We start from the raw sequence: 13,895 nt of genomic DNA, 5'->3' as shown, positions 1-13,895 counted from the left end.
AAGTCGGGAGAAAATTTAGCAGCTGCCATTAACTGTGTAGATGGGGCGCCGTACAGTACTAATCTGGGTACAACTTCCTGACAGCAGCTCTGTGTTACTGTGACCTGCAAGAAGCAGAAAGCTCTTAATCCCGAAAGAGAAAGACACAACGTGCTTAACCCCTTTCTCTGTGCCTCTTAATCCTGCCAGGAGGGTTGTTCACATCCATTTCCTGCAAACCACCAGTTTCCAAAGTCTCCGGAGCCTTGTGACCCAGCATTGTTCTAAGTGTCCCCGGTCTGACTAGAAGTACCAGAGTATAGTGATATTAATGGTTTGTGCTGCTGAAAAGCCTCCATAAAACAAGCTGGGAGGAGGCGCCGCACCTCATCCCGGTATGACTGCAGAAAACGCACACTTGCACTCCGTAGATGTAGCAGAGGGGGGTTTGCTTTTTGGCTTTCATATCACAACTTTTATGTAGGTGCCTGAGCTATAGGTTGGGTTCTATTTAATTGCCACAATATTTAGGCCCCCACTCTTCTCAGACCCAATTATTTTTTTTAACCTTTCCTTAAAGATGGTTGTTTGTCCTTCCCTTTACCAGGGTGAGAGTTACTGAAACAGGTGAAAACAAAAAGTACTGCCCACAGTAGTCGCCTGCCTGATTGGCTGCCTACAACAGGGCCTCAACAGCCACCCACCCGACCGACTGCTGTCAGAGGGGACAAAAAAGCCGCCCATCTGACTGGCTGGCTGCTCACAGTGGCGCCCCAGAAATTGCCCACCTGTGTGCCAACAGTGGCGCCACAGAAGCCGCCCGCCTGACTGGCTGCTCACAGCAGAGCCACAGTAGCTGCCCACCTGCCGTCAGTGGGGCCAAAGAAGTCGTCCACTTGACCGGCTGCCCACAACAGTGCCAACAGTGGCTCACAGAAGCTGCACACTTGACCAGTTGCACACAGCAGCACCACAGAAGTTTTCCACCTATCCACAGTGATGCCACGGAAGCTGCCTTCCTGGCCAACTGTCCACAGCAGAGCCACAGAAGCCGCCCGCCTTCCCACAACAGTGCCACAGTAGCCACCCGCCTGCCCACAGCAGTGCAAAAGCCGCCCGCCTGCCCACAGCAGTGCAAAAGCCGCCCGCCTGCCCACAGCAGTGCCACAGTAGCCGCCCGCCTGCCCACAGCAGTGCCACAGTAGCCGCCCGCCTTCCCACAGCAGTGCCACAGTAGCCGCCCGCCTTCCCACAGCAGTGCCACAGTAGCCGCCCGCCTGCCCACAGCAGTGCCACAGAAGCCGCCCGCCTTCCCACAGCAGTGCCACAGAAGCCGCCCGCCTTCCCACAGCAGTGCCACAGAAGCCGCCCGCCTTCCCACAGCAGTGCCACAGAAGCCGCCCGCCTTCCCACAGCAGTGCCACAGAAGCCGCCCGCCTTCCCACAGCAGTGCCACAGAAGCCGCCCGCCTTCCCACAGCAGTGCCACAGTAGCCGCCCGCCTTCCCACAGCAGTGCCACAGTAGCCGCCCGCCTGCCCACAGCAGTGCCACAGTAGCCGCCCGCCTGCCCACAGCAGTGCCACAGAAGCCGCCCGCCTTCCCACAGCAGTGCCACAGAAGCCGCCCGCCTTCCCACAGCAGTGCCACAGAAGCCGCCCGCCTTCCCACAGCAGTGCCACAGAAGCCGCCCGCCTTCCCACAGCAGTGCCACAGAAGCCGCCCGCCTTCCCACAGCAGTGCCACAGAAGCCGCCCGCCTTCCCACAGCAGTGCCACAGAAGCCACCCGCCTTCCCACAGCAGTGCCACAGAAGCCGCCCCTCTTCCCACAGCAGTGCCACAGTAGCCGCCCGCCTGCCCACAGCAGTGCAAAAGCCGCCCGCCTGCCCACTGCAGTGCCACAGAAGCCGCCCGCCTGCCCACAGCAGTGCCACAGAAGCCGCCCGCCTGTCATGATCCAGGCGTGGATCTGTCAGATTAAATGGACAAAGTGAACATTTTTCCTTTGGCAAGGTGACATGATTGCCCCCGGTGGCCATTGGAATTATCACATGTGGTGTCATTCATTCTGACTGTCCCCAGTGGTGGTTAGTGGTATCGCACTTTAGGTTTAATGTGCACGTAATTATGAATCAGGTGTGGGGCTCTATAAGTGAGTCTCAGGGGTTGCAATCAGGGCTGGTGATACTGACTGATTGATTAATTACGAGTTTGTGAAGCCTGGGTGAACATGGAGCTGAAGAGGAGTCCTGCGCAGTCAGCCAGAGGAGACGAGTGGCAGCTAATGGTGTCTGCAGGAATTGCTGGCATGGCGTGGAGGAGTCGCAGTTTATGGTGTCGGCGGGAAGTGCGTGCATGGCTTTGTGGAGTGGCGACTATGGAGAGAGTTGCACTCGGCATGCTCGACTTGGTGGCCGAGAGCTGGACTCAAGCATGCTTAGAATTTTGGCAGAGGCTGACTCATCCTTGGGACTCTGTTATTGGACTGCTGCAACTGGAGATGGACTCTGCTCCAAGGCTGCACTATGGTGTAGGATCCAGGATGGTGATGGATCCGGGTGGAGGAGAAGACGCACACAGGTGGTGGGGCTCTGTTGCAGGAGCATAAGCACAGAGCCTAAAGCTAAGTGGTGTTTCCCCTGTATGGTCTTCTTTCCTCAGGTGTGTCACTAGTGCAGTGGTGGGATTAGTCTCCGCACCGACCAATTCCCTAGTGAGGGTTTAGGGTGAGGGTGAGCAAGGGTTTAAGGTTCGCGTGCGGCGACAGGTGCGGAACCTGTATAGGGAACGTAAGGAGTGCAGGGACACTGGCTCAGGGGAGCTCAGGAGGTCTCCACTCCCCTATTCCCTACCGCAGGGCCCACCATTGTTAATGTTTCCCAGGTTCACCCTTATTATTTAAATTCGCCGTACTGGAGGCGGGGTTTCCAGAATGTATTTATAACGTGTAATACCTAAATTTGCCAGGTGGAGGCGGCGTATCCATCTGCATGTATTATTATTTAAATTCGCCACTGGAGGCGCTGTATCCAGGGTCACGTGTGTTATGGGTTCGCCTTGCGGTAACATCTGTGTCCAGACACGCGTGACCGTGACACCGCCTGCCCACAGCAGTGCCACATTAGCCGCCCGCCTGCCCACAGCAGTGCCACAGTAGCCGCCCGCCTGCCCACAGCAGTGCCACAGTAGCCGCCCGCCTGCCCACAGCAGTGCCACAGTAGCCGCCCGCCTGCCCACAGCAGTGCCACAGAAGCCGCCCGCCAGCCCACAGCAGTGCCACAGAAGCCGCCAGCCTGCCCACAGCAGTGCCACAGTAGCCGCCCGCCTGCCCACAGCAGTGCCACAGTAGCCGCCCGCCTGCCCACAGCAGTGCCACAGTAGCCGCCCGCCTGCCCACAGCAGTGCCACAAAAGCCGCCCGCCTGCCCACAGCAGTGCCACAAAAGCCGCCCGCCTGCCCACAGCAGTGCCACAAAAGCCGCCCGCCTGCCCACAGCAGTGCCACAAAAGCTGCCCGCCTGCCCACAGCAGTGCCACAGTAGCCGCCCGCCTGCCCACATCAGTGCCACAGAAGCCGCCCGCCTGCCCACAGAAGTGCCACAGAAGCCGCCCGCCTGCCCACAGAAGTGCCACAGAAGCCGCCCGCCTGCCCACAGCAGTGCCACAGAAGCCGCCCGCCTGCCCACAGCAGTGCCACAGAAGCTGCACGCCTGCCCACAGCAGTGCCACAGAAGCCGCCCGCCTGCCCACAGCAGTGCCACGTAAGCTGCACGCCTGCCCACAGCAGTGCCACAGTAGCCGCCCGCCTGCCCACAGCAGTGCCACAGAAGCCGCCCGCCTGCCCACAGCAGTGCCACAGAAGCCGCCCGCCTGCCCACAGCAGTGCCACAGAAGCCACCAGATAACTGCTCCACTTTACCATTTACACCAGTTTTTCTAAACCCCTCTCATGGGAGGCTGACAGCCCTGCCCCAGTGCAAAGGGCCGGTGACCATCTGATCCTATGATTGGAAGACGCCTCAAAACACACTGCTAGCTCTTCAATGTCAATGGCTCTCGCTTCTGTGAAACTTGTCTCTCAGCAAGCTCCGACAGCCGCAGGCTGGGAGTTGTAGTTCCATAACAGCTGGAGAGCAGCAGCACATATCCCATGCATGAGAGGAGAATAGGCCAAAATACAGCATTGTTTCTGCCTGAGAGCCTTTAACTCTTTAGTTACTGCACTGAACCATGCAGATAAACTGACACTAAGCCCCACCAAGGTGAAGGCACCATCTACACAGAGCATGTCGCCTGCACCAGGGACACGGCTCCCCACAAGCCCTCAGGAAGAGACTACAATGGGGGACACCCGGCACAGGTTGGCAACTTACTGAACCAGTGTTTGAAGAAGTTGGGCAGATCCATGCTGTCCTCTGTGAAGGCGCTCTCTCCTCTGGAGCCTGGAGCTTCCTGGGGTGGGGGGGAGAGTCACAGGACCCGGCCCTTCCTACAGAAATAGGCAGTCCTCAGCCTATCCTACCTCAGCCTTAACCCTAAGGATACTGATTCATGGTGGCAGGGAGAGCCTCCCCTCCCCCGGGCCGATGCAGAACTGTATATAGGAAGGCGAAGCACATCATGGAAAATCCGGAAACGAGAAAAAGCACAAGTGACCCGAGAACAAGTGTGCACATCCTACCACCATGCACAGCAGCCCAGCAATGCTGAGACTTGTAGTGCACACACTGTTGTGTAAAATGCAAAGCAAAGAAAAGCTGTGGAGCCGGGTTCATTATTACATTGGCTCCTTTATGTTTTATTTAGTGTTTTTGGGGTGCGGGAGGTGGTGGTGATGGGGGTTCTCGCCCTTTCTGCTTTTGCGCTTTAGACTTTTACGCTGTGCCTTTTTTCTAGTCTATTTGCCATTGTGGGTGCTGTCCGGGCTTCCCAAATGATTTCGGCCGATTCATCAATAGCAACTTTGAAGTGCCACCAGGTATGCTGGGTCTTTGGGGCTAAATATGCGACATTTTGGAGGAACATGTGACTTTCTTCGCTTTAAATTAAATTTAAAAAAAAAAAACTATCACAAAATGAAGACAAAAGTAAAGACCATTTAGGATTTTGTGCAAAATTCATTACCCACTTACATCCTTTTTTTCCTTTTTGCACTCAATCATTCATAAAATGACACAAGACAAAAAAGGATAAAAGACTTCACCCCCAACATACGCTGAATTGGGCCTATAATCACCAATATCTGTTTTATGGACATTTTGGGACAGGTCAGTGACCAAGGGCATGGCGAGGTCACAGGAGGCCAGGTCACTAGGGTGGAGGCGACTTGCAGACGGGCGGCACAAGGCCTGGGGGGGCGCAGATCAGTCACAGCCAGGCTCTGCTTCCATGCTGCCTGAACTCCACAGTAATGATCATGATGTACATGACTTATTCACATGAAGTCAACCAAGTGCACAGCTGGCAGGTGCTGGACAGCCATCAGATAACACCCAGTGACTCACCCCTGCCTACAAGAAATGACTAATTATGGAAGGACTAGAGGAAGGTGAGGGGGCCTCTTTATTTCAAAGCTCCTTTTTGGCTTGCCTTTGTTCTGAATGAGTCACATCCATGCTTCCAAGTCTCGCTTATCCATCACCTCAACCTGTAACCTTCAAAAGGGGGGTATTCCCATCACCAAGATATGTAGGAAGTATAAATAATACTAATATTAGCAAATACCTCCAATTAGAAATGTAGTACAGTTCTTCAGATTCACTATGTTGCGTACCTCATGTGCAGGGCATTGCAGTAGCTTAGGTATCCATAGTTACGACCACTAAGAGCTGTCTAACTCACTATGTGAGAGGTCATAACCATGGACACCTAGGGTCCAGCACTGCCTGCACGTGACGCCGGTTACATAGTGAATCAGAAGAACTATACTACATTTCTAATTGGAGGTATTTGCCAATTCAGATGCCCCAGCGTACCAGTGTGGATGCCAGATCAGGGTCCTCAGAATCTTTTTGACCAACTCTAGTCAATTCACATAGTTACACAAGTTGAAAAAAACGACAACAGGTCCATCAATTTCAACCTTTCAAGACCAATTAGGGTAAGTTCACACTGGGCGTTTTTGCTGCTTTTTTTCTGCTGCTTTTTTTCTGCAGCAAATCCTGATTTCTTGGCAAGAAAGAAGCTGCGGCAAAAACGCAGTTTTTGGTGCGTTTTCTGTTGCGGTTTTGATGAGTTTTTTGGGCTAATTTGTGTCTCTTTTTGCATAGTGCCCCCATGACTTTTCTGCGCTTTTTTTTTTTTTTTTTTTTTTTAACACCCATTCAAGTCAATGGGTGAAAAACGCTGCAAAAAGCTGCAAAACCGCTGAAAGAAGTGACATGCTTCATGTCCAAAAAAAAAAAAGCAGCAAAGCACAAAATTCTGATGACAAAAAAAAAACAATGTGTGTGCATGAGATTTCTAAAATCTCATAGGCTTTGCTGGTAATGGAAAAAGCAGCTGAAAATTAGCATAAAAAACAGCAAAAAAAACGCCCAATGTGAACTTACCCTTACACATTATCGCTATATTTCTTATTACCCACAACACCATTGGTTACTAGAAGAGCATCCAGCCCTTTTGTAAATGCTGCCATTACTAGCTCTTGTGGTCGGCATTCCACAGTCCGACTGCTCTAACTGTAAAGAACCCTTTCCGTTCTACATGCTGGAATCGCCTTTCTACCACATTTTTAATGTTCCGCGGCCCTTTGTAAAGAATAAATAATAATGTGCAAGTCCTTTGTATGGACGACACATACATAAAAAATACATATGCAAATCTCATTTCCAAGTGAAACAATCCCCTATCCGCCCATTTCCAACCTCTCAATGTAGGATATCAGTGGCCTCCATCCCTTGTGATTATCTAGTTGCCGCCTTTGAACCGACTCTAATTTTCCAATATGATTTGTATAATGTGAAGAACAAAGCTGGATCCCATATCCTAGATGTGGCCTCACAAGTGATTTATCAGCAAAGACTGACACTATTAATGTGTAATATGTCCTGAAATATGAAATTAAAAATAAACTTGTAAACGTACTTTCAGGATTTTTGTTCACAGCATTTTTTTTTTGTTTTTAAAGTGGATTTTGCTCCAAAACTCACATGGAAGACGCTTTAAATACTGTCTGAATCAGTTTCCTATTGCTGTCAAAGGGAACACACCCAAGGGTATGTGCACACGGTGCAGATTGTCCTGCGGATTTTGCTAAAGCCACAGGTAAAATGACCTGCAGATTTTGTTCAGATTCCTATAATGGAGCAGGTGTAAAACGCGCGGAATCCGCAAAGAATTGATATGCTGCAGAAATGAACCCGCAGCGTTTATGATGTGGATTTTTCTGCAGCGTGTGCACAGCGTTTTTTATTCTACATAGGTTATAAAGGTACTGTACAACGCAGAAGAATCTGCTGCGGATCTGCAGGGCAAAATCCACTGCAGATCCGCAGCAGAATCCACAACGTGTGCACAGACCCTTAGGGTCTGTGCACACGGTGTGGATTCTTATGCAGTTCTGCAGCAGATTTGGCCCTGCAGAACTGCAAGTGATGTACAGTACCATTTAAGGCTATGTAAAACAAAAAACGCTGTGCACATGCTGCAGATTTTTCCACGCAGATTTGGTGCAGATTTAAAACTGCAGCATGTCACTTCTTTTGTGCAGTTCTGCTGCAGTTTTACATCTGCTCTATTATAGAAATCCGCAGGTGTAAAACTGCAGAGGAAATCCGCACAAAAACTGCACTAAATCTGCAGGTAAAATGCAGGTCATTTTACCTGCGGATTTTGCAAAATCTGCGCGAAAAATTCCACAGCAGAATCTGCAACGTGTGCACACACCCTAATAGTGCACCTGGTGCTGGCTTTTCCTGTTTTGCTTTTTTTTGTGTTCATGTGGAAAATGAAGCAACATGTTCTTCGGGCGTTTATCCTAGAAAAAAAAACTTTATTGACTTTTTCTTCCAGAAGGTGGTTTGTAAAGGGAATCTGCCACCAGTTTATTTTCACATTTCATCTGAGAGCAGGATAATGCAAGGGCAGAGACGCTGATTCCCACGGTGTCACATACTGATCTACTTGCTGCAGTTTTGATAAAATCATAGGTTTTTTTTTGTTGCAAATCTAACAGTTTGCTGAATACTGAGCTCTGTTTAGCCTCACCCACATCACTGACTGGCAGCTATCCATGTACACTGTGCATAGGCAGAAAGCACCCAAATCACTGCTGAGGTTATACAGGGCTCATGAATATGGAGGACTACCTGGCTGCAGGTTTACAAGTCCTCTAGTGATAATCTCCTTCTGATAAGCGATTTTATCAAAAATACAGCAATCATCCCAGTAAGCGATGCATTGCTGGAATTAGGATCTCTGTCCCTACATCATGCTACTCTCAGAATAGGCTTCAAAATCTTTTGACATATTTCTTTTAAGAGGAAAATAAAACTATAAAAAAAGTCAGCCTGACAATCCAGTATTAAAGAGTTACTGTTGTTTTAATTTTTATTTACTAAATCAATCCTATATATGAAAACAAGAAACATTGTCATATATTTTAATCAGAAACCTGCAACTTTCTCCTCCTGGACTGATTTTTCACTATCAATTCAATGGGAAAAAATCCACGCTAAGTAAAAAAAAAAAAATTCCCCCATTACTAAGATAGGAGATGAGAGTTGGTGCTTGTAATATTCTATGGAGGAGGGAAGAGCTAGAGGCAGACACTGACATTCTGCTGCAAGTTCTCCTGAAGTCACAGTTACAGTTTTCCAGAGAACTTTATCAGCAGCAACTATCATCTCCTATCTCAGTACTGGGACCTTCTGCTGTCTTTTAAGAGATATTTTACTCTTTTTTATGAGAATGAAAGATTATTCCAAGAGCAGAAAGATGCAAATTTCTCTGATGTGATATATTACATAGTTTCTTACTTTCACATGTACTATTGATTTACAAAGGAAAAACACACAGCGGAAACTCTTTAAATAGCTGATAGCAAAACGAAGAAATCCTCTAAACACAAACGAAACTCTCGGGGATTGCTTATTAACATCTTTCTTATTTCAGAGCTGGTAAAGAGAAACCCCACAGATGTCAGAGGAATCCAAATACCCTATTGTTTCCTGCCATCGATACCGACTCAGCGAGTAATTATAAAGGTTTTAAAAACTTCCATTCATAAAGTAAGACAGAAATACATGATTTCTAGGGGGTCCCGAGATGATACAAAGCCGTTCCAACGGTGGGATGCACCATCAGGAGAAACTTGCAATCCCTTAACAATGGAAGTAATAAGGGGTTTCCAAACATGGGGCCCGATTTACCAAAATCTGGCACTATTGCCCAAAGCAAACACACATTGTTCTGCACTTTGGATCTGTAAACATGGCCATTAGACAGCTTTTTTTTTGGGTGGGTGGAGGAGGGCTCCTTTGGAGACCTGGGTCATGAATAGGCAGCATGGAACCTGTCTTTGGTATAAGTACTGGTAATTAGAGTTGAGCGACTTTGGTCGGATCGGGTTTCATGAAACAAAATTTGTTACACATGAAACTAGTCCGACTAGAGCAAAAAAAAGTCAGAGTTTCGTCCAAAACCCGACCCCAATGCAAGTCAATGGGAATTAAAAGTCGGCATTGAGTGGATGAATGTCATCTGCTCAATGTCGACTTTTATTTCCCATTGACTTGCATTGGGGTCGGGTTTCGGACGAAACTCCGACTTTTTTTGCTCTAGTCGAACTAGTTTCATCTGAAACAAATTTTGTTTCATGAAACCCGATCCGACCAAAGTCGCTCAACTCTACTGGTAATGTCTAGCCGTAAGAAATACCTAATCGGTTAATGAAGGAGGTCTTAAGGTACCGTCACACTTAGCGATGCACCAGCGATCTCGACAACGATACGACCCGGTCAGGATCACTGGTGCATCTCTAAATGGTCGCTAGTGAGCTGCCACACAGGCAGATCTCACCAGCGACATAGCAGCGGTCGGCGGTCGATACTTACCTGTCAGACGCAGCGATGAAGACGTCCTCCCGCCCGCGTCCACGCGTCACTCGTTGGCGCCAGCAGAAAGCGGCCGACGAGAAATGGTCCAGGCTGTTCTCGCGCGATCAGCGATGGACAGCGGGGGAGCCGGTCGGAAGTAAGTATCACACATAGCGATATCGCTAGCAATATCGCTGCTACGTCACAAAATCGGTGACGCTTTAGCGATATCGCTAGTGATCTTGCTTAGTGTGACGGGGCCTTTAAAGATAATTACAGACTGCAGCTGCTGGACAATTGCTGCGGAAGGGAGTGAGGAGAAGAAAATGTAACAATTGCACAGATCTTCTCACAGGGGACAATGACTTATCATACCTCAGGCCAGAAAATGGTGCATGTATAAATATGCTAAAAAAACGATTTAAGGCATTGGAGATTGTATATTTTCAATGCAAAATATTGGGCAAAGGAAGCAGATCATAAGAGTGAAGTTCCAAAGTCAGGAGAAAAAGGGAGAGAGGCAGGCAAGATGGCAATGACCAAAAATAGCACAAGTAAAGGTATGAACTTAATCTGTGTTAGGCCTGTTTCACACTTCCATTTTTTTGGCATCAGTCAAAATCAATCTCTCTCCCTCTAGAATCATATTACTTTACATTCCGAAATCTGCAGTTTCGACGGATCCATCAAAAAACGCAAGAAACGGATGAAAAAAATCAGATGCAACTGATTAAACGGATCCGTTTTTTCGGTGGATCCACTAAACCGATCAGTCAAAAAAACGGATCAGTTGCATCCGTTTTTCACTAATTTCGACAGATCCGTCATTCCATCAAAACGGCGGATTTTGACTGATGCCAAAAAATGGAAGTGTGAAACAGGCCTTACAGGGACTTTCCACACATGCTTTCAGTAACGAGTCTAATATCCTGACCACAGGTTGTCTTTAAACTAATAAAAAGTAGAGGACAATCCTTTTAATGTATACAGTAAAGTCTACGACCTCTACAGTACACAGGTAAAAAGTATAGGTCAAAACGACAACTAATTATTAAGAAATGTAACATAAAAATGACCAAATATAAACAACTGCTCCAACCCAAATCATTAAAGAAGCCCTCCCATTAATCGGGCTGAGATCTTAATCTGCGCCGCCACCGGCAGTCATTTTCCCAGAGGCCATAGCATTGAGGCAATGGAAGTGAGGGGGCCCCGGGCTTTCACAAAATCTCGGCAGAGCCCCGCATCACCGAACCTGCGCACCACATCTGGGTCATTTCATCGCCGGACCACCAAACACCCCCTGTGACGCCGCTCCATGAGTGCTGCCGATCCCCCCAGGTAAGCTGAATTCAGGACTGTAAGACGGACCCCCATTTGACACATTAATTTTTTTCCCCCATTTTCTTTCTGAAATTTTGGGGTTTGTCTTATGGTCCCGGTGCACCTTATAGTCCGAAAAATAAGGTATATAGTGGCATGTAAAAGTTTGGGCACCCCTGGTCAAAATTACCGTTATTGTGAACGGTTACGCAAATTGAAGATGAAATGATCTCTAAAAGGCCTAAAGTTAGAGATGACACATTTACTTTATATTGTCATCTTTTACATTTTAAAAATTACAAAAAGGAAAATGGGCCAATGCAAATATTTGGGCACCCTGCATGGTAAGAATCTAGTATCAGCAATTTTTGAAAGTATCACAGGTTGTAAACACTTTTTGTGTTTTGTCTTGGAAGACAAGAATGTTTGAATTCCTTGGAAAATTCTTCCACTTCTGTGAGATTCCTGGCCCGTCTTGCATACACTGCTATTCTGAGGTCTAGCCACAGATTTTCAACAATGTTTAGATCAGGGGACCGTGAGGGTCATTGCTAAACCTACAGCTCGCACCTTTTGAGGTAGTCTATTGTGGATTTTGACGTGTGTTTAGGATCATTATTCATTTGTAGAAGCCATCCTCTTTTCAATTTCAGCTTTTTTCACATTGTGTTATGTTCCCATTTTTCTCTCTACCCATGAAATGTTCCCTGTGCCATTGGCTGCAACACAACCCCAAGGTATGATTGATCCATCCCTATGCTTAATGGTTGTCAAGATGTTCTTTTCCTGAAATTCCATGCCCTTTTTCCCCCCACACATACCTTTGATCAATGTGGCCAAAGAGTTCTATTTTAAATTCATCGGTCCATAGGACTTATTTCCAAAATACATCAGGCTTGCTTAGATGTTCTTTTGCATACTTCTGATGCTGAATTTTATGGTGAGGGCACAGGAGAGGTTTTTTTCTGATGACTCTTCCATGAAGATCATATTTAGGCAGGTGTCTGAACAATAGAACAATGTACCACAACTCCAAAATATGCCAGAGCTTTCTGAAAGTCTTTTGCAGTCAAGTTGTGGTTCTGATTTGCCTCTCTAGAAAACCTACAAGCAGCTCTCACTGAAATTTTGCTTGGTCTTCCAGACCTTATCTTCACCCCCAACGTCCCTGGTCACAGCCATTTCTTAATTACCTTTCGAACCGAGGAAAGGGCAACTTGAAAACAATTTGCTATCTTCTTATAGCCTTTCTCCTGCTTTGTGGGCCTCCACCATTCTCATTTTCAGAGTGCTGGGTAGAAGAACCCATGGCTGCTGGTTTTTTTGACACAAGGTTAGAGGAGGCAGGGTCTTTATAAAGCTGGGAAATCACCTGGCCTTTTCTAATGATGATAGTGAACAAGCCATAACCTTAACAGGCTAGTTAAGGTCTGAAACCTTTGTGAAAGTTATCTGAGCACACCAATCTCCAAGGATGCCAAAACTTTTGCACTGGATTCCCTAATACCAACTAAGCAGTCAAAAGCCAGGAAGGCAAATCAGTAACATTTGCCTGATATTTACATTTACAGAACTCAGCAAATTCACGGAGTCAAAACAATGGAAAACCTGATGACCATTACAGATAATGGGATTCGTCAGTCAATGTTTGAACACGCCAAACAAATCTGGCACAAGGGCATGACTTCCACTGTAAAAGGAAACACTGATGTCCGTTGGGGGGGCAGAGAAGAGGAGTGGCAGGGAAGGAGTTACTGTGTCATTCCCCATTTCAGCTTTCATAATGTGAGCTGATTTGGTTCCAGTTTTAGATTTTGATACCACTGTATGATAGGAGACAGAACAGAGCACATCACTTGCTTCTCACGCTCTCGGCAGCACACCATATTCTGGTGAAGATATGACCCAAAGGTTTGTATAATGGGTCAAACATTTCAGTAACTTAGAAGAGTAAAACTAAACAAAACCTTAAGTGAAAGTAGTTACATGTGGGTATGAAAGCAGGGACACCTCAGCCAGGCAAGGAGGCATAGCATTGGTGGAGAAGCGGTCCTTGTACGTGTTTCTCAGTTCCCTTGCTTCTTTTTACATAAAGCGCGTCTCATGTCCTTCATTTTAGTTTGTAGTACTTTTTTTTTTTTTTTACATCTACACTCAATACTAATTTTTAAATGTAGCATCTGACTTTTTCTTATTTTAAAAAAAAAAAAAAAAAAAGTCATACTGGAGAGATTGAGTGATCAATGAGTGGAACAGGCTGCCCACGAGAGGTGGTGAGTTCTCCTTCAATACAAGTCTTCAAACAGAGGCTGGACAGATATCTGTCTGGGATGATTTAGCAAATCCTGCTTTGAGCAGGGGGATGGACTAGATGGCCCAGGAGGTCCCTTCCAACGCTATAATTCTATGATTATTCCTCCCTGCACCATCTGTAGAAGTAGAAGTCCTTCTCCACAATCCAGGAGTGACAGCACAATAACTGTGTGTACTACTACGGGTTTAGTTACATCAGCCAATCGGTGGCATTAAGCGACTGCCGATCAGCTTCTTGCTTGCTG

At 47.4% G+C, this 13,895-nt stretch overlaps 1 protein-coding gene across 2 annotated transcripts in view; it reads right to left on the bottom strand.

The window, feature by feature from the left end:
* Positions 1-13,895, bottom strand: part of NCK1 (NCK adaptor protein 1) — a 139,796-nt gene that overhangs the window by 44,976 nt on the left and 80,925 nt on the right. Inside the window, exon 1 of one of the 2 annotated variants that reach the window (XM_073576505.1) lies at positions 4,351-4,430. The exons of the other annotated variant lie outside the window; for it this stretch is intronic. Coding sequence (XP_073432606.1) covers positions 4,351-4,384 — 34 coding nt within the window. The 5' untranslated portion in view covers positions 4,385-4,430. Of the gene's footprint in view, positions 1-4,350; positions 4,431-13,895 lie in introns of those variants that run through there. 2 annotated transcript variants of the gene reach the window in all.

Source organism: Dendrobates tinctorius, unplaced genomic scaffold (genome assembly GCF_039654945.1).
Source record: "Dendrobates tinctorius isolate UK_male_01 unplaced genomic scaffold, ASM3965494v1 ptg000049l, whole genome shotgun sequence".
NCBI classification, from domain to species: domain Eukaryota; kingdom Metazoa; phylum Chordata; class Amphibia; order Anura; family Dendrobatidae; genus Dendrobates; species Dendrobates tinctorius.
The sequence above is the reverse complement of the archived record's forward strand: the minus strand, read 5'-3'. Positions and strand labels throughout refer to the sequence as shown.